Source organism: Anolis carolinensis, chromosome 2, assembly GCF_035594765.1.
Source record: "Anolis carolinensis isolate JA03-04 chromosome 2, rAnoCar3.1.pri, whole genome shotgun sequence".
Classification (NCBI taxonomy): Eukaryota; Metazoa; Chordata; class Lepidosauria; order Squamata; family Dactyloidae; genus Anolis; species Anolis carolinensis.
This window is the reverse complement of record NC_085842.1, coordinates 172,952,775-172,980,621: the sequence shown is the minus strand read 5'-3', so window position 1 is coordinate 172,980,621 and position 27,847 is coordinate 172,952,775. Positions and strand designations below refer to the sequence as shown.

The following is a 27,847-nucleotide window of genomic DNA, read 5'->3' as shown; positions in this document are numbered from 1 at the left end:
TCTTTTTTGTAAGATCTGTTCAGAGAGGGTTTGACTTTGCCTTACTCTGAGGCTAAGGAAGTATGTCTTGCCCAGGGTTATGGGGTGGGTTTCCATGGCTCAGTGTGAATTCGAAACCTGGCCTCCAGAGTCATAGTCCAACACTCTAGTCACTACTACACCATGCTGGCTTTCAGACAGGAAGTGAGATTCTTCATCGGATAAATATTCTATGTTGGGCAGAAATTGCCTAAGGGAAATAGTTTATTGTAGCGATAGATTTTCACCTAGCCTGTGGAAAAGTTTGTTTTCCCCTCTTATCAGGGAAGATGTTGAGGAGAAGGTGCCTTATCTCTTCAGGGGTCATGCTGTGCCTTCTGTAAATTGTCAAATATATCCAGGTCATACAGATATCTCTCTCAAACCTCAGAGTGGCCACCTTACTTGGGGGCGGAGGGAGGGATGAAGAGACATAGCCAATTGGTGAAACCGTCTGAGTTGAAGAAATTTTGCTGGATCTGTTGTACAGAGTTTTGCTTGCACTCCTTTCGGACGACCTGTCTTTTATTTCCCTGGCAGCCTGACACATGGGTACATGTCGGATGTCAAGCGCATCTCAGCTACGTCTATCTTCTTTGAGTCCATGCCCTACAAACTAAATGTAAGTGAACAAAAAGGAAATAGGTTTGTGTGCATGTATGTCCTGGTCTGTTCTTGGTCATTTTCATGGGGCCAAGAAGGAGGAAGTTAATAGGTCTACAGGAAGCATGTTGAGAGGATGTGAATATGCCCAAGTGCCCCAAAGTGCAAACCTCAGAGTGGCCACCTTACTTGGGGGCGGAGGGAGGGATAAAGAGACATAGCCAATTGGTGAAGCTAAAATCAGCTTATTATTATTATTATTATTATTATTATTATTATTATTTGAAACACAGCAAGATGAGTCCACAGCAGACACTCTGCTGGCTGTTGTATTGGATCACATGTCGGATACTTCCCAAGTGTCGTCTAGGACTGTGTGATGTATCGGCGAATGATGTGTGTAGATCCCAGTAAGGTGGCCTTCTGCAGCTGGCAGGTGGTAATTTTGTCAGCGCCAATTGTGTTTAAGTGCAGGCCAAGGTCTTTAGGCATTATTGTTATTATTGACACAACAACATTGTATGACACAGCAAACAAGATAGATATGCTGGCTTTCATATCACAAAATCACAAGTCGAACACTTCCCAAGTGTCTAGGACTGTGTGATGTATTTTCGGATGATGTGCCCAGATCCCATTAGGGTGGCCTTTTACAGTTGGCAGATGGTAATTTTGTCAATGTCTATTGTTTCCAAATGCTGGCTGAGATCTTTTGGCACGGCACCCAATGTGCCGATCATCACTGGGAAGTTCAATCTTGAGGTCCTGATAGCAGCTGAGTTTTTCCTGTTGTTTTTCGTCAATGTGACTGTCACCTGGAATGGCAACATCAATGATCCAAACCTTTTTCTTTTCCACAACTGTGATGTCTGGTGTGTTGTGTTCCAGAACTTTGTCATTATTATTATTATTATTTCTACCCCACTTTTTCTCCTCTGGGGATTCAAAGCAGCCAGGAAGATGTAATAATAATAAATAATAATAAATCTTTATCTGTATCCTGCTTTTCTCCCACAAAGGGAACCAAGATGTACAAGATGTTGTTCCTCCATAATTGTGTATAAAATACATAGCTTAGAAATGTTATTTTTTAGAATGTCACTGTCTGGCTGCAACATTCTGGAAGTTTTAGTCCAACCCCACCTCCCCAAACATTTCCAAGCTGTAGTGAAGTGTTAACTCATTCATGTGTGTGTGAGTGTGTCCTGGCTTTTGGAATATGATCATAGCTCAGAGGCAAGAGCCCATGTTTTCCATGCACAAGGAGCTACCAACATGTCCAAGCCAAGCATCTCAAGGTAGCAAGGGATGCAAAGGGACTTTGCTTGACACTCAGAAGCTACAAAAAGGACTGGATGCACAAAAAGGTGACTTTCATATTGAGCAATTTCATGTGATCATCTTCTTCATACTGTGTTCAAGGCTTTGTGTGTGTTGTGATAAAGCAACCAAGGTTGATAAGAATTTTAGCTGCTGCTTTTTTTTTTTCAAGAAAAAGGGTTATTTTCTCTCAATAGGGAACTTGTGCCCTGCAGATATTGTTGGAATGAGTTCCAATAAACATAGCCTCATCAATAAACAAAGGAATAGTAGGAACTGGAAATACTCCTGAAGCCCTCTTTGAACATTGACCAAGCTGACTTGGGCTGATGAGAATTGGGAGTTTTGTTTGTAAATGTAAAGTTCTGAAAGTAATATAATCGATAGAATCAGCCAGCAGCTTCATCATGATGTGTTTCTTTAATTTATATTCCAGTCTTTTTTGTTGTTATATACCTTCAAGTTGACTAACTTTTCTTGGCAAGGTTTATTTAAATAAGGTTTACCACGGCCTTCCTCTGAGTCTGAGTGTGTGATTTACCCAAGATCACCCAGTAGGTTTCCATTGGGTTGGCATGGATGTAGACACTGGTTTACCAGTTCTCTCCCACTGCTCAAACCATGACACAATCATGGCCACCATTTTCTAGGGTTTTCCTGGCAATGTTTAGTCAGGGGCAGTTTGCCTTTGCCTTCCTCGGAGGTGGAAAGAATATAGTGTCACCCAGTGCTTTCCAGTGTGTTTGTATGGCCAAGTGGGGATTTGAACCCTTTTGGTCTCAGTGTTTTAGTCCAGCATATACCATGTTCCCCGAAAATAAGACAGTGTCTTATATTAATTTTTGCTCCCAAAGATGCGCTAGGTCTTACTTTCAGGGGATGTCTTGTTTTTCCATGAAGCAGAACTCACATTTATTGTTGAACAAGAAAATGAACATTTATTATATACTGTACAGTAGTTGTCATCACAAACCAGCATAACCAGACAAACTGTGAATCCTATCAAGAATTTCTTGTTACTATCAATATTTCCATGTACAACACTCTATGGTACGTACATTTACCGATCCTGCATGCTCTGGTGTTCTGTTCATTAGGCATGCTTCCAAACAAAAACTTTGCTAGGTCTTACTTTCGGGGGAGGCCTTTTATTTAGCAATTCAGCAAAACCTCTACTAGGTCTTATTTTCTGGGGATGTCTTATTTTAGGGGAAATAGGGTAACACCACATTGCTCTCAAAATAAATTATAGACAAGCGGTAAATACTGCAGCTTATATTATGAAAAGATACAAGGAATCATCTGGCAGTTGTGCACAATTGGCATAATATTCATTGAAATCACTAAATTTGATTTTTGTAACCATCTATATATATAAAAGGGTAATGAAATTTCGGCCTAGGACAAAACAACAAAACTACACATCCCAGAAACACTAAACTTGGCAACACAACCCCTCATCCATGCCTCTAGGTTCATACAACAAAAATAAAAGAAAGATAAAGTCCTAATTAGAGGGAGAGGAATAATTGTTTTTATCTAATTGCTGCCAGTTAGAAGGCTAAGCTCCGCCCACTTGGTCTCCTAGCAACCCACTCAGCCCAGGGGACAGGCAGAGTTAGGCCTCACTTAGGCCTTTTCCACACTGCCTATAAAATACAGATTATCAGATTTGAATTGTATTATATGGCAGTGTAGACTCAAGGCCCTTCCACACAGCTATATAACCCATTTATAATCTTATATTATCTGCTTTGAACTGAATTATCTTGACTCCACACTGCCATATAATCCACTTCAGTGTGCAGTCGGACACAACTGGACTCAATGTCAGGAGAAAACCTTTACCCTTTACCTTAACTACCACCAATTCCTCAATACTTTATTTCCCATACCATCACACTTCGCCACAGCAACGCGTGGCCGGGCACAGCTAGTTTTTTTTATATATATATATACAGTAGAGTCTCACTTATCCAAGCTAAATGGGCCGGCAGAAGCTTGGATAAGCGAATATCTTGGATAATAAGGAGGGATTAAGGAAAAGCCTATTAAACATCAAATTAGGTTATGATTTTACAAATTAAGCACCAAAACATCATGTTATACAACAAATTTGACAGAAAAAGTAGTTCAATACGCAGTAATGTTATGTTGTAATTACTGTATTTATGAATTTAGCACCAAAATATCACGATACATTGAAAACATTGACTACAAAAATGGCTTGGATAATCCAGAGGCTTGGATAAGCGAGGCTTGGATTAGTGAGACTCTACTCTGTGTGTGTGTGTGTGTGTGTGTGTGTGTGTGTGTGTGTGTGTGTGTATATATATATATATTAATTATTTATCACAACTTGGTCCCACACCACCCTCACAGTATCTTTGACCTCTTGCTTCTCAGGTGCACTTTGCTTACTGATTATCTTTGGCCCAAGAAGATTATGGATAGAGTAATGAATTCTACAATGGGAAATTGCCAAATTGTTTCCAGCAATTGGTGAACATGGACTAGGGATTGGCAAACTGCAGTGTGTAGGATGTGTGCCGCCCACCCAAACTGTTTTGGAAACTCCCAAGATGCCAGAGTTCATATGTGGCCTAGATTTGGTGTGATGGTTGCCAGTTGCTGACGGCTTTTATAAGAAATATGTCTAAGTGTTTATGCAGGTTTGCTTGTGGAAGAAGGATGTTAGTGCCTTAATTCTCATGCACTGACCTATTGCTCTTCTCCGCCTCATTCTTTCCTCCAGCCGAAGACAGGGCTAATAGATTATGATCAGCTGGAAATCACTGCCCGACTCTTCCGCCCACGCATCATAATTGCGGGCACCAGCGCCTACGCTCGCCTCATTGACTACGCCCGCATCAAGAAGGTACAAGTGGGAGGGGAGGCAATGGGAAAACGAAACAGACCTGTACAATGGGTGGTGGCAGCAGGAATGCTCTGTTTCTTTGCCTTTACTCTGTGTAATAAGGTTCAATGGGAAGTCTGAGTTTTACTGTTTTTTGGTATGTAAGACACTGCGCTTTCCAGTATACTGGGGTGGATGGTAACTCTTGCTTGAAATTAATGGTCAAGGGAGTGTAAGTGAACAAAGTTTTTAAAGCAGTTAGCTATAGTTATAGTTCCAAGGGCCCTCAAATAATAAATTGCATTCTATTTACATATTAAAAGAAGCGACTAATAAGTAAAATAGATATTCTTTAATGTGTTGTCGAAGGCTTTCATGGCCAGAATCAGAGGGTTGCTGTGAGATTTCCAGAAGCGTTCTCTCCTGATGTTTCACCCACATCTGTGCCAGGCATCCTTAGAAGTTGTGAGGTATAACTCACAACAACCTCAGATATTCTTTAGCTACATTTTAAAATGGCATTTGGTTAGTGTAATTCGGTGCTTTGTGATTCTAAAACACTGAGAGACAGCCTAACTCCTTTTGTAGTGTAACTGACTTTTTGAGTTACTTCATCATCTACGGAATGTATGTTGCTTCACATACCTAAATAGTAAAGCCACACACAGCCTGTAATTACAAAAAAGTAATTAAACAAATTACATTGAGATATATACACCATGGAATTTGTACATAAGTTATTATTTATTATTATTGTATTTTACATTATTTTTATAGCCAATGTAACTGGGAAAAGGAGATAATTACAAGCACTTCATTATTCCTAATGAGTTACTTCTGAGCTCTGAGCAGGAGACTGATTTGTCCTTTTCTGCCAGGTGTGCGAAGAAGTAAAGGCCTATATGTTGGCTGACATGGCTCACATCAGTGGCCTGGTGGCAGCCAAAGTCATTCCATCTCCATTTGACTATGCTGACTTGGTTACCAGCACGACTCACAAGACGCTACGAGGAGCAAGGTATGTGTCACTTCTCCATTCTCAGAGAGGGGGCTTATGTTCCTTCAGGGGCTCCAACTCACATCGAATCATAGAGTTGGAAGAGACCTCATGGGCCATCCAGTCCAACCCCCCGCCAAGAAGCAGGAAAATCTCATTCAAAGCACCCACAACTAATGGCCATCCAGCCTCTGCTTAAAAGCCTCCACAGAAGGAGCCTCCACCACACTCCGGGGCAGAGAGTTCCACTGCTGAACAGCTCTCTCAGTTAGGAAGTTCTTCCTCATGTTCAGGTGGTATTTCCTTTCCTGTAGTTTGAAGCCATAGTTCTGTGTCCTAGTCTCCAGGGCAGGAGAAAACAAGCTCATCAGCTCTGAGCAACATGAAATGAATGACATGTGCTTGAGTCCAGTTGCACTAGAAGGATAGACTTCATTGTCTTCATAAAGTTACACATTCACCAGGAAGGATGGCAATTTAATATTATTTTAAACCAGTGGTTCTCAACCTGTGGGTTCCCAGATGTTTTGGCCTTTAACTCCCAGAAATCCTAACAGCTGGTAAACTGGCTGGCATTTCTGGAAGTTGTAGACCAAAACACCTCGGAACCCACAGGCTGAAAACCATTGTTTTAAATCCTGTTATACTTCCAAGTAAGGAGCCCCGGTGGTGAAGTGTGTTAAAGCACTGAGCTGCTGAATTTACAGACCGAAAGATCCCAGGTTCAAATCCCGGGAGCGGAGTGAGCGCCCACTGTTAGCTCCAGCTTCTGCCAACCTAGCAGTTCGAAAACATGCCAATGTGAGTAGATCAATAGGTACTGCTCTGGTGGGAAGGTAACGGCGGTCCATGCAGTCATGCCGGCCACATGACCTTGGAGGTGTCTATGGATAACGCCAGCTCTTAAGCTTAGAAATGGAGATGAGCACCAACCCCTAGAGTCAGACATGACTGGACTTAACGTCAGGGGAAACCTTTACATTTACTATACTTCCAAGTAAGGTTAAAAGAGATTTCTGTCTGAAATCCATTACCGCAAGTATGGATGATTTTGCCAGTTGCTTCCTCTGAAATATAGCCAACAGTGCATGGCATTGTGTTGTCGAAGGCTTTCATGGCCAGAATCACAGGGTTGTTGTATATTTTCTGGGCTGTATGGCCATGTTCCAGAAGTATTCATGGCATTCATTGGTAGTCTCTCATCCAAGTACTAACCAGGGTTGTCTCTGCTTAGCTTCCAAGATGAGATAGGATCTGCTGCCTTTATAGTATTTTTGAAGACCAGGATGGGCAAATGGAGACCTTTCAGGATTTGTTAGACTACAGATCCATCATCCCCACACAAGAGCACCACTGGGAAATAATGCAAGAGGTTGAAGTCCTAACACTCTCCTTTAATCTGTATAATTGTCTCTTTATATGTTTGCCACTTTCTCATAGTAAAATCTTATTCAGTGTGGCCCATGAAATATCAAAGCAGGTTACATTTCTATTCTAGGAACATTTTCAGATCATATACTAATAGTGACAGGGAAATGTACATTTAAAAAACCATATAATATAATAAAAAATAGATAAAAGGTAAAGGTTTTCCCCTGACATTAAGTCTAGTTATGTCTGACTCTGGGGGTTGGTGCTTATCTCCATTTCTAAGCCGAAGAGTCAGCGTTGTCCGTAGACACCTCCAAGGTTATGTGGCTGACATGACTGCATGGAGCGCCGTTAACCTTCCCACCGGAGCGGTACCTATTGATCTACTCACATTTGCATGTTTTTGAACTGCTATGTTGGCAGAAGTTGGGGCTAACAGTGGGAGCTCACCCTGCTCCTCGAATTTGAACTGTTGACCTTTTGGACAGCAAGTTTAGCAGCTTAGTGGTTTAATCCACTGCGCCATTGGGGGTTCCAATCAAAATAATATTTTAAAATAATGAAATTCCAACTAAATGTTAGCTACCTTCCCTCCTCCCCACCGCTAAGACAGACTTCCTTATCCTATTGTCAAGTCACTCCACCTTCAGCCCAACCTTTAGAGCTGGAGTTGGCCTGGGCCCCATGTAAAGCCCTTGCCAAGGATAATGAAAGGGCAAAGTACTCATCTGAAGCAAGAGGACAAAGGTACTGCAATTTAAAAAGAACAGTGCAGTGCCAGTTTGCTGGCAGCCAGGATTGTATAGACTCAAAAGAAGAAGTGTGTATTGAGAAAAGACGGAGGCAAATTGAGCCAGTGGGTATCATCTTTTCATCCTGCATAATTCCTTGTAATTATGGGACGTTCAAGGATGCCGAATCCCTGCCTGAGGCTATGGGAAACCCTGTTTAGCCTTCTCCCTGGCTTTTGGGATTTCAGCAGGCTTTGTCCAAATCTGGAGTAATCTTGCAGACAGTGCTTAACTGCAGTCGCCGTTGTAGCATTATAGCATTCTGGAAGGTCACATAGTCTTCCATCTCTTCCTCATATGCTTTTGAGAATATCATGGCGGTTGCAAATGTGGATGTATGGAATACTGCAAATTTTCTTCTGAATGATGAAGTGTGTTTTTGTGCATCAAGGTAATCTACAGGGAAAGTTATCGATCCCTTTGAGAGGGTTTTTTTTTTTTTTTTTGCATTTTAGGACTTTTATTTTTGTTAAAAAAACACCCTTTACACCATGTACTTAAGTGCAAAAAAAAAAGTGTATGCAAATGTCTCATAGTCTTCCCAAGCAGATAGTATTTGTTTGAAACTCTGTTCTTGCTTGCGTGATTTTTTTTTCATGTCAGGAGTGACTTGAGAAACTGCAAGTCGCTTCTGGTGTCAGAGAATTGGCTGTCTGCAAGGACATTGCCCAAGGGATGCAAGATGTTTGATGTTTTACCATCCTGTGGGAGGCTTCTCTCATGTCCCCCTATGGGGAGCTAGAGCTGACAGATGGGAGCTCACTCTGCTCCCCGGATTCGAACCGCTGATCTTTCGGTCAGTGGTCCTGCTGGCACATTGTGCCACCAGGTGTTCCGCTTGTGTGAATGAAACAAATGGAATAATAATAATAATAATAATAATAATAATAATAATAATAATTTTATTTTTATACCCCGCCACCATCTCCCCAGAGGGACTCGGAGCAGCTCACAGATATAAAACAAGCATACAGTGGTATCAAATACAAAAACACACAAATAAAATTAAAAGGCATAAAATAAAATCACAATCATTATAAAACACATGATAAAACATAGCAATAAAATCATACAATGGACTGGGCAAAGTGAACTGAGTAAAACTTGTAAACATGAAGGAAGTTAAGGTGCTATAAGATCATGGGGAGAACCTTAAACCGGGGTGAACTCTGTGGCTATGTTGAGGAGTTAACCAACAGGTACAACAGGCCAGAAGTAACCGCTAGTATAAGGGTTTAGCGTACAGTGGGTGGTACTTATTCAAAAGCCTGTGTGAAGAGCCAGGTTTTCAGGCACTTCCTGAACACAATGAACACTCATTGTACTTTGTATTTGATAAGCTAAATAATAAAAAAAATGTTTGCAGTCATGAAATATGGTTAGATCCCTAATCATAAAGGTGGATCGTCAAGAAGCTCCATTTGATAACCTATTTCTACATGGTGCTTGTTTATATGCTTTGTATTCTGTCTTTCTTCCAGTATAGGATCCAGGGTAGCTGGATCCTTATAAGTTAAGATAGTTAGAAGCAATAGGTGATGCAAACGTTTTTAAAAAGCATTAAACGTTTTTTCTTTGTTGCTGTGGAACTGCAACATTCACATGGGGCTTTGTAATAGATGAAAGTGTCTTGGTGAGCCAAAATCAAAGGAGTCTGTTTAAGGGAGCCTTTTGAACCCCACCTCTGAGTGGCCCTGCCCTGCCAAAAGGCTCATCAACAAAGGCAGAGCCAGGATATTGATGCTTCTGCCTCCTTGTCATCTGCAGGTCTGGGCTGATCTTCTACCGCAAAGGCACCCGTTCTGTGGACAAAAAGACCAACAAAGAGACTCCCTACAATCTGGAAGAAAAAATCAACTTTGCTGTCTTCCCTTCTCTGCAGGGGGGCCCACATAACCATGCCATTGCTGCCGTTGCTGTGGCACTAAAACAGGTAGGATGGAGGGAGGCGGAGGTCATATTTTCTTTGAATTTAGTTTGAGTGCGTGTTTTTCTGTGTGTGCATTTTAATCATTTGCATGTGTGGCTATTTCCCCCATTGCTAACATGAAATGAGGCACAGCTCCGTTTCATAGGTCTTTGGATTCCAAGCAGTTCCTACAAGAATCTACTTCTGAGTTGTTGTGTGTTTTCTGGGCTGTATGGCCATGTTTCAGAAGCATTCTCTCCTGACGTTTCACCCACATCTATGGCAGGCATCCTCAGAGGTTGTGAGGATACCTGCCATAGATGTGGGTGAAACGTCAGGAAAGAATGCTTCTGGAAAATGGCCATACAGCCTGGAAAACACACAATAACTCTGTGATTCTGGTCATGAAAGCCTTCGACAACACATACTTCTTAGTTGTGCCTCATACTGATTACTGTTCTCTCTAGAAGCCTGTCTTGCTCTCATCCTTGAGCATTTGTGCTCATAGCTTATCCTGAATGGGAATTTTGTGTTTAAAAAAACACCTCAGTGTAAATAATGTGTCTGTTGTGTGGAATGGGGAGAGAATGTTCCATCATGCTACTCCCAACAGATGATGGAATATCCTCAGTTGCCAGTCTTAAAGGAGCAGTGCTCATTTTGCTGATTTCATACTTCTTCTTTCCTTGTAGGCCAGCTCACCCATGTTCCGGGAGTACTGCCAACAGGTACTGAAGAATGCCAAAGCCATGGCAGAAGCATTGCTGCAGCGAGGATACACTCTGGTTTCTGGTATAGTTTAGATGCTGTGTGGCTGCTATACTAAGACACATAATCAAAACTGAATTAGCTTTACTGAGTTGTACCATTTTGGAGCCCCCGGTGGCAGAGTGGGTTAAACCACTGAGCTGCTGAATTTGCTGACCGAAAGGTCAGTGGCTCGAATCCAGGGAGTGGGGTGAGCTCCTGCTGTTAGCCCCAGCTTCTACCAACCTAGCAGTTCAAAAACATGCAAATGTGAGTAGATCAATAGGTGCCGTTTCAGTGGGAAGGTAACAGCACTCCATGCAGTCATGCCGGCCACATGATCTTGGAGGTGTCTACAAACAATGCCGGCTCTTTGTCATAGAAATGGAGATGAGCACCAACCCCCCCAGAGTCTGACATGATTAGACTTAATGCCAGGGGAAAACTTTCCTTTACCTTTACCATTTCAAAATGCATCATGTATTAATTTCATATTTAAAGGTCCAACACATATGAAAATTAGTGAGAAGAATACTAGCCTAGCCTTCTCCATGACATTGTGTTTTTAATGTACATTCAAGAAGTTTCTAATATAGGATGTTTCTCCATCTTTAGCAGTGGTTCTCAAACTGGGATCCCCAGATGTTTTTGGCCTTGAATTCCCAGAAATCCTAACAACTGGTAAACTGACTGGGATTTCTGGGAGTTGTCGGCCAAAAACATCTGGGGACCCTAAGTTGAGAACCACTGATGTATAGTCTGAATTGGCGCAGCACATCCTAAATGTCAGAATTTGACTTTTCTGATGTGTATTTTAACTTTATGTCCCATCACCTCCTTTTGAGGCAGTATGAAGGTCCATGTTGTGGATAGAGTTAAAAGCAGTTTCAAGCAGAAACATGCTATTACTGCTGGGGAGGGTGGAAGAGAGAAAATGACTGAAATAATTCAAAACACATTACAATCAGTGGATGGACCATTGTTTCGAATCAGTCCTGATGCGAAGACCAGATGTGGTCTCAATCAAGATAACATAAATATAAAACTAAGTGTTTGATTATGCTTATATTTAAACAATTTACAAGGCGAAAGCGGGATTACTGGAAAGGAAGAAGATGTAAGGAAGAAACCAGTCTTTTATATATACAGGGTTGGAATAGAAACCCTGCAGTCCACCCTGCTGAAAGCCATAGAGATAATTCCCATTGGCACAAATGGCAACTTCCTAAGCCACTCCAAGTCCCCTTCAGGGTGAGAAGGGCGGGGTATAAATACTGTAAATATAAACAAATAAATAAGCCTTCCCAGCGATCATTGTGACCTAACTGTGTAATTAGTTAAGGAAAAACAGGATTTGCAGCTCCATGGGGAAACCCACCTCTAAGAATAAAACTTCCACGGATCTTCACCATTGGGGTTGTGGATTGGGATTTCTGGGAGCAGGCATCCAAAACATCAGGCCAAAGGTTACCATTCCCAATGTGAACCAGTGCATCTGTTTGGCCCATTGTTCAGAACATCATGGCATGGGGTTAGACCACATGGCTCTTGCAGTATATCTAATATCAAAATAAAGTGCATTGGTGGTTGTTTGATATTATTACTATTGATATTATTACTATTGTATAAACCTTTGTTTTAACTTCTGTTTTATCATCATCTTGTGTTTTAAACTGTGTGTATTGTTTATGTATTTGCGCTGTTACTTTTGTAACATTGTGAGCCGCCCCGAGTCCCCATGGGGAGATGGTGGCGGGGTATAAATAAAGTTGTTATTATTATTATTATTATTATTATTATTATTATTATTATTATTATTATTAAAGTCCTTGTGCAATGTGCTTAACTTGCGGAGTTCATTATCCCAAGACTTTAGGGATGATGAGATGGTTGCTAGGACAAGTGAGCTTTGATATATTCATGGAGAATGAGGCTATCCATGTAAGTTCGCTGCAACTCAGGTACTCAGCCAGCGGGTGTTTCATTCACAAAATGCACTGTTAATGTCTCTGTCCTTATAAGTGATGGTGATGGAGCTATAGTTGGATAGTTGGGTATAGATACGGTTGGAACTGGGAAGGCTATAGGAAGTAATATGGCCTCTTATCTCTCTTTCTGGCCAGGGGGTACTGATAACCATCTGGTGCTTGTGGATCTGCGGCCAAAAGGCATCGATGGGGCCCGGGCTGAGCGCGTGCTGGAGCTGGTGTCCATCACGGCTAACAAGAACACCTGTCCCGGGGACAAGAGTGCTTTGACACCTGGTGGCTTGCGCCTTGGTAAGAGCTTAACTTCAGAACAATGTATTTTTAAAAAAATGAAGTATGTGCTAAATTTGCATGTTGGTTATTGTGTGTGACTATCCTAAAGTAGTCCAAATTCTTCACCAAGAACACTCAAACTCTGCTTTTTAATTAAAATTAATCATAGGCCTGCAGTGAAAAACCTTTTAAAATATTGTTTCTGTTTTTAATATAGCTGTGGGTATTGAATAAAAAACCCCCCATTGTTTTTTAGTGTCAGGAGCGACTTGAGAAACTGCAAATTGCTTCTGATGTGAGAGAATTAGCTGTCTGCAAGGACGTTGCCCGGGGGATGCCCGGATGTTTTGATGCTTTTACCATCCTTGTGGGAGGCTTCTATCATGTTCCTGCATGGAGATGGAGCTGATAGAGGGAGCTCATCCACACCAATTTCATTATTAGTTTCAGTATTATTTTTTAGGCCCCTTCTACACAGGTGAATAAAATTCTACATTATCTACTTTAAACTGGAATATATGGCAGGGTGTACTCAGACAACCCAGTTTAAAGCAGATATTGTAGGATTTTCTGCCTTGATATTCTGTGTTTTATAGCTGTGTGGAAGGGCCCATAGTCACATATTACATCATGGCTAGTGAGAAAAAAAACTATTTGTGATGGAGCAAATCTGAGATCATATTTGGATTTAGAATACCAAATTTCTATAAAAAGTTTTTATTAAAACATTAAAAAAGTTTTTATGACATTTTTGCCCAGGATTGTTGAGTTGGGATTGGTCCTTGTGTCCCTGACTAGTGTCCCAGTGAGAGTAAAAGGGCTGAATCGGCATGGGATGTTACTGGTAAGAGTACCACAGCTGGTACATATCAGTAGAGCAGGCTGCATTCTTGTCTCTTCAAAAAAGAGAGAGATCAAGGGTGTATCCTGGGCAAATTTAACAATAGCCTCCCACACTTCATAGCTTACCATTGTAGCACTGGGCAATTTAATCCATCTGCGCTCTCTCTCCTTCTGGCATCTCCTGTGAATACATAAAAGGTTGGCATGGCACCCTTTCTGCACAGTCATTTGAAGTGTCTGTTGTTGTACATATGTTTGAATCAGAACGAGAACGGGAGCTGTAGTGCCAATTAGTCCGGCACAATATTATTCATATTGCTGGCCTTTGTGTAAGTAGTTCTCCTGGAGGAGAAGGAAAACTGAGGGTCATCTTGGGACTCCCTTACACACTGTAGTATATGTTGCTCTTTTCTTTGTGAGTGGCAGCATTTTTCTCGCAGTTCTTTCATAACGGTGCTTTTTGGATTGCAAGTGCTCTTAATCCCATTTGCTTACCTTTGTCCCACAGGAGCACCTGCACTTACATCCCGACAGTTCCGGGAAGCGGATTTCCAAAAAGTTGTAGAGTTCATGGATGAAGGAATCCAGATTGGACTGGATGTCAAAAAGAAAACTTGTAAGTCATTACTGATGTTTGCTAAATCTTACTGGGATGCCAGGTACATAAAAGCCACATCCTATTACCATTGGTGCAAGCTATTGTGGGGATTTCGTTAACTACAATCAGGGATGTCACTTTATTTATAATATCACCTTTCCCCCAAGTTTGGCAGTTTCATAGGCTATCTAAGACTACACTACACTTATACTCCCATATAACAATTTGAAACTACATTATAGTCAGTGTAGAATCATATAATGCTAATTGTATTGAACTGCATTATATGAGTCTACACTGACCTTATAATGCAGTTCCAAACAGTCTGGGAAGTGAATCTTCTGAGCAACATGTGGCTGTTTTGAAATCATCTTGGATTCCCTAGCATCTCTGAAATGTTTTTAATTTTTTGAACCAAATAAAGATTTATGTAGGGGTGAATTTCACCTTTCTTTTTTATATAATAATTTTTATTCAAACTTTCTTTCGTGTACATAATTAAGAAGGATAAGGTAAGTGAGGAAAGGTTGGTAATGGGATTGGGATACAACAGGACAAGAAACAAAAATACATTTTTTTATAAAAAAAATACAAGGATAAGGTAAATCGTCTAGGATAGAAGGGTGTAACGGGATAATAGGGGGTAAAGGGTTCTGTTTGGTGTTCCGCTTTCTGTCCTTTTGTGGTATAATTTTCATTTCTTGTTCGTTTTCCCTTTATAGTCTGGTCTAGTTCATAATATCTGTTCGCGGGTTCTCCTTTCGCTTATTTTTCCTTTGACTTTTTCTTATATTCTTCGTATTTTCCCAGTCTGTCTGTTTCATTGCATTTCCTCTGCTTGATTTCATTAAGTATGTTAATTTGTCCATATCATATATATCGTCCAATTTCTCCAACCATTGTTGTTTTGTTGGGATTTTTTTTTTGTTTCCAATATCTTGCAAAGGTTATTCTTGCGGCTGTCACTGCATAAGTAAAGATAATATCCTCATTCTGGTTAAAATTTATTGGGGTGAATTTCACCTCTTGATTGGCCTCCTGGGGCTGTTTTAGGAACACGATGGTATTTTTTGAAAGCACACAAAGTGAACTTGGCATTCTGTTGTTGTTGCATTTGGTTAAAGGTCTGTCCTGGACTTAAAATGGCCAGAGGTGGCTGAAACTAGGGTGTTTGGGGTTATTTTCCCCATCAAAAGTTTGTGGGCATGGGGTGGTGTTGCTATGCAGTTGTGAGGGAAATATGTGGTGTTTGAGAGGAGATGGGTAGAATGTGGTACTTGGGAGCCAACAGTCCTCATTATGGAAAGAAAAGCGGGGTTGAGGAAGTGAGATCTCTTTATCTGGGCCAGAATTTCCTCCATGGATTACATACTCCTCCTACTGCTGACTTACTTGCTCCTTCTCTCTCTCTTCCTTAAAGCCAAGCTCCAAGATTTCAAATCCTTCTTGCTGTCTGATCCAGAGACCAAGCAGAAGCTGTCTGACCTCCGGCAACGAGTGGAGACCTTTGCCCGTGCCTTCCCCATGCCTGGCTTTGATGAGCGTTGAGGACCCATCCCAGTCAGAGACTGGCTATTCATTACTCTCAGATGGACAGGACTTGCAAGAGGTCGGATGCCAGCAGTTCTTGCAGCCCTGTCCCTGAGCGCCAGCCAAACGGGGCCCATGCCGCCCACAAGGGCACTCACCTTGGACATCTTCTCCTCCCCTTCCAGTTACCATTTTATAGTGACTCAAACAACTGACCTCCTTTTTGTTTACATCAGGACTAGTCTCTGACATATAAAAAATGCTGGCTCATTATGCAAGATGGGTTGTAAGAATTAAACAACTTCACTTCTTTTCCCTTGACTGAACTAAAATTACAGGGTGTTTTGAAGTCATTCTGTGATGCAGCAATGTAGAGCTGTGGTGATTTGTGTATGCGGGTGTACATGCACACAATTCACTGGTCTGCATCTTATATCTACAGCCAGAGATAGCCTAGGGTAGTATGGTGCTTCCCATGATATTGGATGTGGGCGGATTGGTAATTTCATTTCTCCAGTGTACCAGGACCAGTCCCATATTTGTGCCCATTAGCGACAATTGTTTCTTTTCTGGAAACTGCTGAGGCGCCAGTGGCAAGTAACTCACTGACTCAAGGTCCATGGACCACCACCTTAAGTGATGGAGTTGATCTGGAGATCATAGAATCATAGAATAGTAGAGTTGGAAGAGACCTCATGGGCCATCCAGTCCAACCCCCTGCTAAGAAGCAGGAAATCGCATTCAAAGCACCCCCGACAGATGGCCATCCAGCCTCTGTTTAAAAGCCTCCAAAGAAGGAGCCTCTACCACAGCCCGGGGGAGAGAGTTCCACTGTCGAATAGCCCTCACAGTGAGGAAGTTCTTCCTGATGTTCAGGTGGAATCTCCTTTCCTGTAGTTTGAAGCCATTGTTCCGTGTCCTAGTCTGCAGAGCCGCAGAAAACAAGCTTGCTCCCTCCTCCCTATGACTTCCCTTCACGTATTTGTACATGGCTATCATGTCTCCTCTCAGCCTTCTCTTCTGCAGGCTAAACATGCCCAGCTCTTTAAGCCGCTCCTCATAGGGCTTGTTCTCCAGACCCTTAATCATTTTAGTCGCCCTCCTCTGGACGCTTTCCAGCTTGTCAACATCTCCAAAGATTGCAAAGATGTAATGCTGGGATTTTTGTGTTGGCAGAGATGAGGACAGCACCTGGGCACCTTGCAGGCTTCCTGTTTTCATTCTTGAGGGACAAAGGTGATACTTCTGGTAATCCTAAAAAAACCAGTGTCTATACCCAATGAGCAATTAAGACCTGTTAGATCCGCAAAGAACCAGATTGATATAGTGATTTTAATGTTAGATTATAATGGAGACCAGGATTTGAATCCTGATTCAGCCATGGAAACCAACTGGGTCACCTTGGGCAAGTTACTCGCTCAGCCTCAGAAGTGGTGGTTCACCTTAGGGTTGCCATAAATCAGAAACATCTTGAAGGCACACGGCAACGGCGTCACAAAAGGCTTGCTTCCAGTGGAGATGAAAACTGCAGGACTTGGCTTATTGGTATGGATTAACATGTAGCAACATGTTTTACTTTTTTGTAAGCTGCCCGTAATTGTCAAGCTAGATGTTAAATGGAGCATTTGCTATGATTGGTTCACACATTTCCGATTATTGGTATCCCTCCCACAACATAATTTTCACAGAAAGAGAAGCTTCTGCAATCAGATCTGTACATTAAGCTAATGTTTATCTTCCAGTGGCCAAGCATAAACAAGCATGTAAAATGCAAGATTAGTAGTTGGGGAAAATCTGTTCTATGACAAGCAGATGTCCTTCACCGCTTGAGTGAGCAAAACAAATGATGCATAGTCTAATTTGACCCTATGGTAATAGGGTTTGACTCACTTGGCAATGGTCCCCCCCCCCCCCATTGTATTGTGAAATATAATGCCTTGTGTGGTTTTTTAAAATTAACATCAAAGTTAAGTGAAGATATTAAGTGGAATTGTAAGTAGTAATACATTGGAGGAGGACTGGTGTCTACTGGCTATGCTGCATGATAAAAATTGCAAAAAAGGGATGTATTGAGAAGAAATGGCTATACTTGAAAATAGTAGCCTATAATGGGGATGTCATATATCATCACAAATGACACCCCTTCCTTATTTGAGTATTGGAAAGGTTATCCTTTAAGGGGCTGACAGGTGTCATTATTTTGGGGGTGCCTTCCCTTTTATATAGACTGAACATCATGCCAACAACAACAACAATCGATATTTTATGGTGTGGCCTCTTCATGAAGACAAAAATATGTGCGTCATGTAGTTTATGAATGTGGATCATATGTTAATTTTACAGAGAAACATGAGCTTAAGTGAACTGAAATCAATACTTTTCTTTTGACATTTAGGTAGAACACTGGCGTATTGATAGCTATATCCTGATTGTCAACCCTGCATGTCATGAATTTCACCTTTTCTTCATTGCTATTTTGAAAAGCCAGCAACATTAGTCTATAAAGCAAAGAAGCAATAAGATGCACAAGGCAAAGGGAGAACTCTCCAGAAACCCCCAATCTGCTGACCCTTGTAGGACCTTCATCCTTCTCCATTTCCCAGAAAAGGGCAGAAACCACATCTGTATTTGTGACTGAATGCAGCATTGTGGTAAGGCCTTTGTGAACTTTTGGCAAGACAGTACCAAATGCTTATTAAGCAGCAGGTGCATCCAGTAGCAAAACACTCCAAGGCATCCATAGAAGACAACCTTGTTTTGCCCTTGGGGACACTCATAAAAGAGAAAGACAGATTTTCTTGTGTTGATTCCAGTATTCTTTAAAACTGTACTTCGGGGTTGTCAGGCTGAGACTGTCTACTAATGGCACAGGGGCATCTATTCTAGGGAGCCAGTGTGGCATAGTGATTATGGGGTTCAAATCCTCACTCAGCCATGAAAACACACTTGGTGACCTTGGGCAAGTCTCGCACTCATAACCTCAAATAACCCCATGATAGATTCACCTTAACGTTGCCAAGGGTTGACTTGAAGGCAATCAAAAACAACAAATATCTATTCTGAAGATGAGTGTTAAAAATGATTATTTATTGTAGTCTATGAGATGGCACAATGAGTTAAACTTCTGAGCCGTTGAACCTGCTGACAGTTTGAATCCGGGGAATGGGGTGAGCTTCCACTGTTAGCCCCAGCTTCTGCCAACCAAACAGTTCGAAAAGATGCAAATGTGAGTAGATCAATAGGTACCGCTCCGGCGGGAAGGTAATGGCACTCCATGCCATCATGCTGGCCACATGACCTTGGAGACATCTATGGACAACGCTGGCACTTTGGCTTAGAAATGGAGATGAGCATCAACCCCCAGAGTCTGACACAAGTGGATTTAATGTCAAGGGAAAACGTTTACCTCATCTATGAGATTCCACCACACACAGCTTCAGTTTTCTTGTCTGTGGCAAAGAATTATGAAGATCACCTTTCCATGTGTGAGTTAGCTCAGAACAACCTATACCATCTTGCCTCCGGTTATTTTGGCCTTCAACTTCAGGATTCCTGTTCAATGGCTATCAATTGAGGATGGCGCAAGCAATGGGGTACAGTCCCCACTTAGAGGTCAGAAGACTGACTTGGAAGGAAGATGCTCTTGTTTCATTCCTTTAGGGAATTATATCTCATTGCCTGGGAGGCACAGCTCTAAGAGGAAGTGTCCTCCTGGTTAGTGACTGGCATAGTCAGATGTGTACCTGGCTGTGCATATGCACATGCATGTATTTGTGTGCAAGTTTGGCTCTCCTTAAAAACAGGTGGCATTTATGGTCAAAATTCTCTAGCTCAGTGTTGTTATACCAGTGGTTCTTAACCTGGGTTCCCCAGATGTTTTTGGTCTTCAATTCCCAGAAATCCCAGAAAACGGCTGGTAAACTGGCTGGGATTTGTGGGAGTTGTAGGCCAAAAACATTTGGGGGACCAGGTTGAGAACCACTGACTTATACAGTACTTATCTGTGTATCAGAAGGGCTGAGAAACCCTGTTAGCTAAATTACGAAGATATGTAATGGGAGACTGGCAAGAAAGTCCCCATGTACATTGGTACCCCTGTTTTGCACTGCTCCCTTGGTTAGTAACATTACACAGCCCCTTGCTGAATAATCCCTTACTAAATACCAACCCTAGGTGTGGTGATGGGCTTTTTCCATTTTTTAAAACTTTCTAGCAAAGTATGATTCTACACTGAAGGCCTATTGGGTGTCTCCTTGGACTTGGAAATTAGATAACTGAGGAAATAAGGTTGCAAATGATAAGTTGGATGGTGTGATGGGATCCAAACAGAATTGTTTGAAAGACTTGTTTGCCTCATTGCCCTGCCAGCTGTTCATCCTTCTGTGTCTTGCTCCTCACCGTGGCGTAGGCATAGGAAGCTGTCTTAGACTACATCAGACTATTTGCCCATCCAGTCCAGCTGTGGCCCTCCAGAGTTTCCAGCAAATGTCATTCCCAGCCTTTTCTGGAGAGGGCAGGGATTGAAACTGGCACATTCGACATGTAAAGCATGTGTTCTGCCATTGGGCTTTTGCAAAGCTGACTTTTAATTGCTGTGTATAGAAGCAGGAATAATAAAATGCAAGGCAAAGGTTTTTGAGCAATGGATCTGGCGAATGGCTGTCAACACATCCCAGGAGCATTGTTCCCTGTCTCCCTCTGCCTTTGGATTAATAGCTAAATGCTAAATGATATGCTTGATATCATCTAGTCCCCCTGTCTTGCTCTTACAAGCCTTCTAATTCCCTCTGTTTATTACTGAATCAACGTACTCCATTTCAGGCTGGCTTTATGGAGGGAGTCCATAATTCACCAGCGAGCTGCAACTTATGGGGAACTCAATTTTCAATCCCCCTCCCGCCCAGTCTCTTGGCAGCTTGTCCTGATGATTAATTGCTCCTGCTGGTAACAAGTGGTGCCTTATTTCTCATTGAAATGGTTCCAGCATTAACTTCCAGCTGTTCTTGTTGAGTTTCCCCGTATTGCCACTAGCTTTGATTGTGCACTTTTGGTTTTTAGTCTTCCCTTTTGTCTCCTGCTTCCCAATGTATGATACTTCGCGCATGGAAAGTGGTGAAGGTTGGATGTGATCTTCCAGTTGCTTGATGGTTGTGCTGGCTAGAGATGAAAGAGGTTCCACACGTAGAAAAGGCTGCTGTAAGGGCATAAACTTCTCGTGGCAATCCCGGGAGAAGACAGACATAAGACTGCTTTTTACTGTCTTCATAGGCAGAAACATGTTCATGCAGTTAGAATTAGACCAAGGTTGTGGCTTCCGAGTTGGAGTGAGAAGCATCAGGGGATGGGATTGGAGTCAGTAGCATTGTAGAAAAGAAAAACTCATAATATGAAACGAATAGTTTCTTGTAGATTTCATTTACGGGCTGTAGCGCAGGCTGGTGAACAGCCTGCTGCAATAAATCACTCTGACCATGAGGTCATGAGTTTGAGGCCAGCCTGTGGTGGGGTGAGCACCCGTCAATTAAAAAAATAAAAAATAGCCCCTGCTCGTTGCTGACCTAGCAATCCGAAAGATAGTTGCATCTATCAAGTAGGAAATAAGGTACCACTTATAAAGTGGGGAGGCAAATTTAACTAATTTACGACATTGGAATGAGGAAGTGTTGTCACAGTGGATGATGAAGCAGCTGCTCCCCCCTGTGGCCAGAATCGAACATCCCCTCAGGAGAAGGTTAAATTGCCTCTGCGTCTGTCTCTGTCTCGGTTTTATGTGTATATGGGCATTGAATGTTTGCCCTATATGTATATAATGTGATCCGCCCTGAGTCCCCTTCGGGGTGAGAAGGGCAGAATATAAATACAGTAAATAAATAAATAAATAAATAAATAAATTTCATTTAGAAAATTCTTCAAAATTTACAATCAAATAAAATGATTTTAGGTCCCACCAAAGCAGCTTGATGATTTACATAGTGATGATGAAATACCTTGTGCTACCATTTTACTACAGTAAATTTGTTATAACTAGTTAATGTAATTTGCCATGTATGAAGGTGTAGGAGTGAGACAGTAGAAAAATAGAGGAGTTGAAAAATTGGTGTATTCACTCCACAACCCTGAGTTGGAATACTTACCCTATTGACTCAATTCTAATGCTCACTTCTTTTGGCTAAATTACGTCTCCAAAATTAAGGTGCATATTAGATTTGAATAATATGGTAATCTTAGTACTGAATCAAAGCAAAAGGAGAAGCTGCTTCTGGAGCATCTGGAGCTCCTATTTGAGGGACGTCATCTCTAATTTAACTGTCATGGCTCTATGCTATGCAGTCCTGGGATTTGTAGTTTGTCGAAACATTAGTATTTTGGGGCACAGAAAGGTCAAGACCTTGTAAAACTCCATAGAATTGAACCAAGAGCCTTTCTACACAGTAATATAACCCAGAATATCAAGACAGAAAATTCCACAGTGCTTTGAATTGGGTTATCTGAGTCCACACTGCCATATATCCCAGTTCAAAGCAGATCATGTGGGATTTTATTCAGCTGTGTGGAAGGGGCCCAAGGCTATTAAAGTGGACTCATTCTACAGCAGTGGTTCTCAACCTGTGGGTCCCCAGATGTTTTAGCCTTCAACTCCCAGAACTCCTAACAGCTGGTAAACTGTCTGGGATTTCTGGGAGTTGAAGGCCAAAACACCTGGGGACTCACAGGTTGAGAATCACTGTTTTATAGTGAATTTGACTCGAGTAAATACATTGATGGAGTCCACCCTATACAGCAAAACTATGCTGATATACAGTAGCTTGGCAGAAGAGGATCTCTGGCAGAAAGCCTTAGATTTGGTTGAATCTAAATATCATGTTTACCTAAATCTAAAGCACAATCAAATGTAAAACACACTCCATTACTGAAGCCTAATTTTAAGAAAAAATCATTTTATTTGAATATATTTTTAGAATTTCCTCTGTATTCACAATATCTTTTTGTTTAATGTGTTGTGGAAGGCTTTCATGGCCAGAATCACTGGCTTGTTATGAGTTTTCCGGGCTGTATGGCTATGTTACAGAAGCATTCTCTTCTGATGTTTTGCCCATACCTGTGGCAGGCATCCTCAGGCGAAACATCAGGAGAGAATGCTTCTGGAACATAACAACAACAACAACTTTATTTTTGTACCCTGCCTCCATCTCCCCAAAGGGACTCAGGGCGGCTTACATGGGGCCAAGTCCGGGTAATTACAATAAACAGAATAAAAACACATCAAAATAAAAGTACAAAAATTATACACATTAATATAGTTAGAATTAAAATAGTGACCATAGTATAGTTAAATATAGTTAAGGCACAGAATGACTTGTGAACACAGAGGATGCGGTAGATGACTAAAATGTTATAATCACAAAGAGACTTGGAATGGGATGAACACGGTGGCCTAGGGGATAAAAGCCTTGTGACTTGAAGATTGGGTTGCTGACCTGAAAGCTGCCAGGTTCGAATCCCACCCGGGGAGAGCGCGGATGAGCTCCCTCTTTCAGCTCCAGCTCCATGTGGGGACATGAGAGAAGCCTCCCACAAGGATGGTAAAACATCAAAACATCCGGGCGTCCCCTGGGCAACGTCCTTGCAGACAGCCAATTCTCTCACTCCAGAAGCAACTCTGGTTGCTCCTGACACGAAAGAAAAAAAATTCTAACTGATGGATAAAGTAAAGTGCATCAAATGAAAGTAATGGTCTCTGGTACGGGATCTAGGTTTTTAGGCTTTTTCTAAAAGCTACCAGGGTGGGGGCCATACAGCATGGTCATACAGCCCAGAAAACCCACAGCAACCCATCTTTTTGTTTGTTTCAATGTGGCTTTGTACAATCCTTCCTGTGGGGTGAGGAGGGAGTGTGAAGAAACCCGGTTGTAATCTGGTCCTCCTTGTCTTCTCTCAAAGGTAAGACCTTAAAGGGGGGAAAAAAGAAACAAACCCAAAACCTGAGAATGTAAGGTGCCATCAAATCTATGGCATGCCCTACTTTTGAAGTTCCCTAAATGGGAAAAAGGTCTACCTAGGATTTGACTATACGATAAATGCATAAAATCCAACATCCTGCTGCAGATCAAGGTGGGTTAAATCCTCTGGCCTTCCTGATGTTTTGGGCCTCCAATTCCTGCAACCTTCAACTCCCACAAAAGAAATTGTGAGGGATGTGATTCAACACATCTAGACTTATCCTGTGTAAGTAGAGACTTGGTGAGGTCAGACTGAAGATCTAATATCTAGAGAATTATCTTTTGCCCATCTCTTTAACATGTCACACATGAAATATTTATTATTTTGTTATTTAGAATATTTATATTTTGTTATTCTCTCGTATAACAATACTAAAAACAATGCAATGAAAACAGAAATAGGCCAAGTGGTCAAGATGGCGAAAGCTATGTATGAAGAACATACAATCTAGGAGAGGATGCTGCTCAGTCGTTTAGTCGTCTCCGACTCTTCATGACCTCATGGACCAGTCCATGCCAGAGCTCCCTGTCGGCTGTCAGCGCCCCCAGTTCCTTCAAGGTCAACCCAGTCACTTCAAGGATACCGTCCATCCATCTTGCCCTTGGTCGGCCTCTCTTCCTTTTTCCTTCCATTTTCCACAGCATCGTGATCCTTTCCAAGCTTTCCTGTCTCCTCATGATGTGGCCAAAATACTTCAACTTTGCCTCTAATATCCTTCCCTCCAGTGAGCAGCCGGGTATTATTTCCTGGAGGACGGACTGGTTGGATCTTCTTGCGGTCCAAGGAGAGGATGCAGTGGTTTGCTTTTGCCTGAGTTTACAGGAAAGGTCAAGATTCTGCCCCCATCTGTACATTTCTCCCTGCTGAGCGAAATGAATGCAAACTACTTTGACATTGTGAACTCTATTTCAAAGGTGAAACCTACAGGAGAAAGTGGAGGAGGAAGAAAACAAGTTTGCTCCCTCCTCCCTTTGACTTCCCTTCACGTATTTGTACATGAAGGGAAGTCAAAGGGAGGAGGGAGCAAACTTGTTTTCTGCTGCCCTGCAGACTAGGACACGGAACAATGGCTTCAAACTACAGGAAAGGAGATTCCACTTGAACATCAGGAAGAACTTCCTCACTGTGAGAGCTGTTCGACAGTGGAACTCTCTCCCCGGGGCCGTGGTGGAGGCTCCTTCTTTGGAGGCTTTTAAGCAGAGGCTGGATGGCCATCTGTCGGGGGTGCTTTGAATGCGATTTCCTGCTTTTTAGCAGGGGGTTGGACTGGATGGCCCATGTGGTCTCTTCCAACTCTACTATTCTATGATTCTATGATTCTATGAAACAAGGATATTCTATGAGCAACTAAGGAAGTGTCATGACAAAGGATTGATCAGGACTGTCCCTGCCACATTGAGATGGTTGGAAGGTGTGCTGCAATAAAGAGCAAAGGGCAGCACATGAAGATGTTTATACTGCAACATTTTCTGGCTGCAGAAAGTACATATGTACCAGTTCTCTAAATCTTGATCTTAATCAATTTTTGCTGCTTATCTGTTGCAAAGGCTTTCCATGTGCTTATTTGAAGCTAAAAGCTTGCAAGGAGCTAAAGCACATGTGTCAAACTCAAGGCCTGCAGGCCAGATCTAGCAATCCATGCCATTTTATGTGGCTCTCCAGATGCTGGACTATAACTCCTGAATTCCTCATCATTAGACATCATGACTTGAGCTGATGGGAGTTGTGACACCTGGAATTTAGATACAAAGCTTGTGGATATGATGTCTGATTTTAAAATGATGTTTAACCTTTCCCCAATCTCAAAGCCACAAGTGCTGTTGGGTTGCAGTTCCCATTATCCCCAGTCCGCATGGCAGATGGTCAAAAGTGATAGCAGTTACCATTCAATAACATCTGGGGATACAAACTGGGTAAAAACTAGAGAGTGCCGACCACTATAATATTAATGTGTGTGTGTGTGTGTGTATATGCATGTGTATGTGTGTATGTATATGCATATGTATGTGTGTGTGTATATATATCCCTCTGTATCCACAAATTCTCCATCCATTGATTCAACAGCCCTTTGATGGCAACCATAAGACTGATGTGGCCCTCAATGAAAATGAGTTTGACACCCCTGAGCTAAAGTATGACAGAGACCCAGCATGGTGTCACGATTTCATCACTGAATACAATCCTGGGTAGCGGGGCTCAAATTCCTGCTCAGGTATGGAATCTCATTGAGTGACCTTGAGCACAAGTCACTCTCAGCCTCACAGAAAGACAAGGGCAAATCCTTTCTAAGCAAATCTCACCGAGAAACTCCCTTTATAAGTTTGCCTTTGGTCGCCATGGGTCAGAAACAACTAGAAGTCTCACAACAACAACAACAACAACAACAAAAACAACAACAACAACAACAACATATTACAGCAAAGCCAAAGATTACAAGATGATGATGTCTGCTTGGACATAGCAGCCTGTTTGTTTGTACAGTTTCTTTTTAAACCAATTTGCAGATTTGATGGCACAGGTTTTTTTTTTCCAGCATTGATCCAGGAAATGTAGCCTTTAACAATGTTTATCTTAATTGGCAATATAACATTGTTTGGCAGTCTGCACAAAATAAATATACATATGATGGCCCTGAAGTGAACTTGATTGTGTGAAAAACAAATGGGAGGTAGGATTTCAAAATCAAATGAAGAAGGAGAGCCTTTCAGTGAGTAATTTAAAATACCGTCCCTCATAAGATTGTTGGTTTTTAGCCTGTCGAATGGTTTTAATGGCTGGGAAGCAGGGGTGGAGGATTCAACAGTGTTTCTTGGTTTCTTTGCTTTATAGCGTCACCTAGGCTGCTTTAGATCTATCTGTCTGTCCGTCTGTCCATCCATCCATCATCTATCTAAAGCAAACATGAACAGGGGCAGTGGAACTATTGAACCTGCTATGAACAGTATTTTTCAAACTTTCTATTCTTTTGAATTAAACACATGTCATCTTCTAGAATGCTCCCATTCCTAACTCTGGCTATCCAGTTAATCAAAGCTTTACTACAGTCCAGACAGTCCAAGATACATGAAGTGTGCAGATTAATAAACAGATTACACTGATTTAAACTCTCTGGCCATTTTGTCTCACCCCTGTACCAGTTGCATGCCTACTAAGCATGATGTGCTCTCACTTGGTTCATTTTAGTTTCCTACCCTTTTACATACAGTATATTTTGCAGAAATGTATTTGCACTTCTGCAAACTACAGAGTTCTCTATACCTGCTGCCATCTCCTTCTTGGCATGCTTTGAATACAGAGCACAAAAACAGAAGGCACCCTGAGAAAGAATTTTGTTGGATTTTTAGTACAGGTTGAGCAATTCCAATAAACTCCAAAATGATTCACATGAGTGGCTGAGATAGTGACACTTTTGGTTTCTGATGGGGCAATATGCACAAACTTTGTTCTATCCACAAAATTATTTAAAATATTCTATATAATTGCTTTCAGGCTTTGTAATAAGGCGTATATAAGGAAAATGCTCTGATCCAGCTTGCCTATCCGAATGTATCTCCCTCTATGAACCAGTTTGAGTGCTAAGATCTGCCACGGAGGTCCTGCTCTCAGCCCCACCGCCTTCGCAAGAGCAATTGGTGGGGACGAGAGACTGGACCTTCTCGCTGGTGGCCCTTTGGCTATGGAATTCCCTTCCTAGTGAGATCAGATAGGCCTCCTCCCTCCTGGCATTTAGGAAACATTTTAAGACAAGGCTACTTAAACAGGCTTTCGGAAAATTACAGAAATGCAATTAACATCCTGTCATGACACGGTCAGAAAAGAAGCAGCTGAATTATTACTAAGGATTGGTGCAATGTGGTATCTATGTATTGGATTTATTATGCTTAAAATATGTTAATGGTTTTAAATTGCATTTTATGTTTACTATTTTAATAATTTTATGTTATGTTTTAACAGTTTGTATAACTGAGACATTGAATGTTTGCCTAAATATATGATGTATA

The 27,847-nt window shown here is 41.7% G+C and overlaps 1 protein-coding gene across 1 annotated transcript in view; it reads left to right on the top strand.

Moving 5' to 3' along the window:
* shmt2 (serine hydroxymethyltransferase 2) overlaps positions 1-16,177 on the top strand; it is a 30,019-nt gene extending 13,842 nt beyond the window's left edge. The window contains exons 5-12 of the mRNA XM_008115087.3: positions 559-640; positions 4,697-4,819; positions 5,677-5,816; positions 9,725-9,890; positions 10,559-10,658; positions 12,737-12,892; positions 14,226-14,333; positions 15,736-16,177. Of these exons, the coding sequence (XP_008113294.1) occupies positions 559-640; positions 4,697-4,819; positions 5,677-5,816; positions 9,725-9,890; positions 10,559-10,658; positions 12,737-12,892; positions 14,226-14,333; positions 15,736-15,863 (1,003 nt within the window). The 3' untranslated portion in view covers positions 15,864-16,177. The remainder of the gene's footprint in view (positions 1-558; positions 641-4,696; positions 4,820-5,676; positions 5,817-9,724; positions 9,891-10,558; positions 10,659-12,736; positions 12,893-14,225; positions 14,334-15,735) is intronic.
* Positions 16,178-27,847: the final 11,670 nt, after the last annotated feature.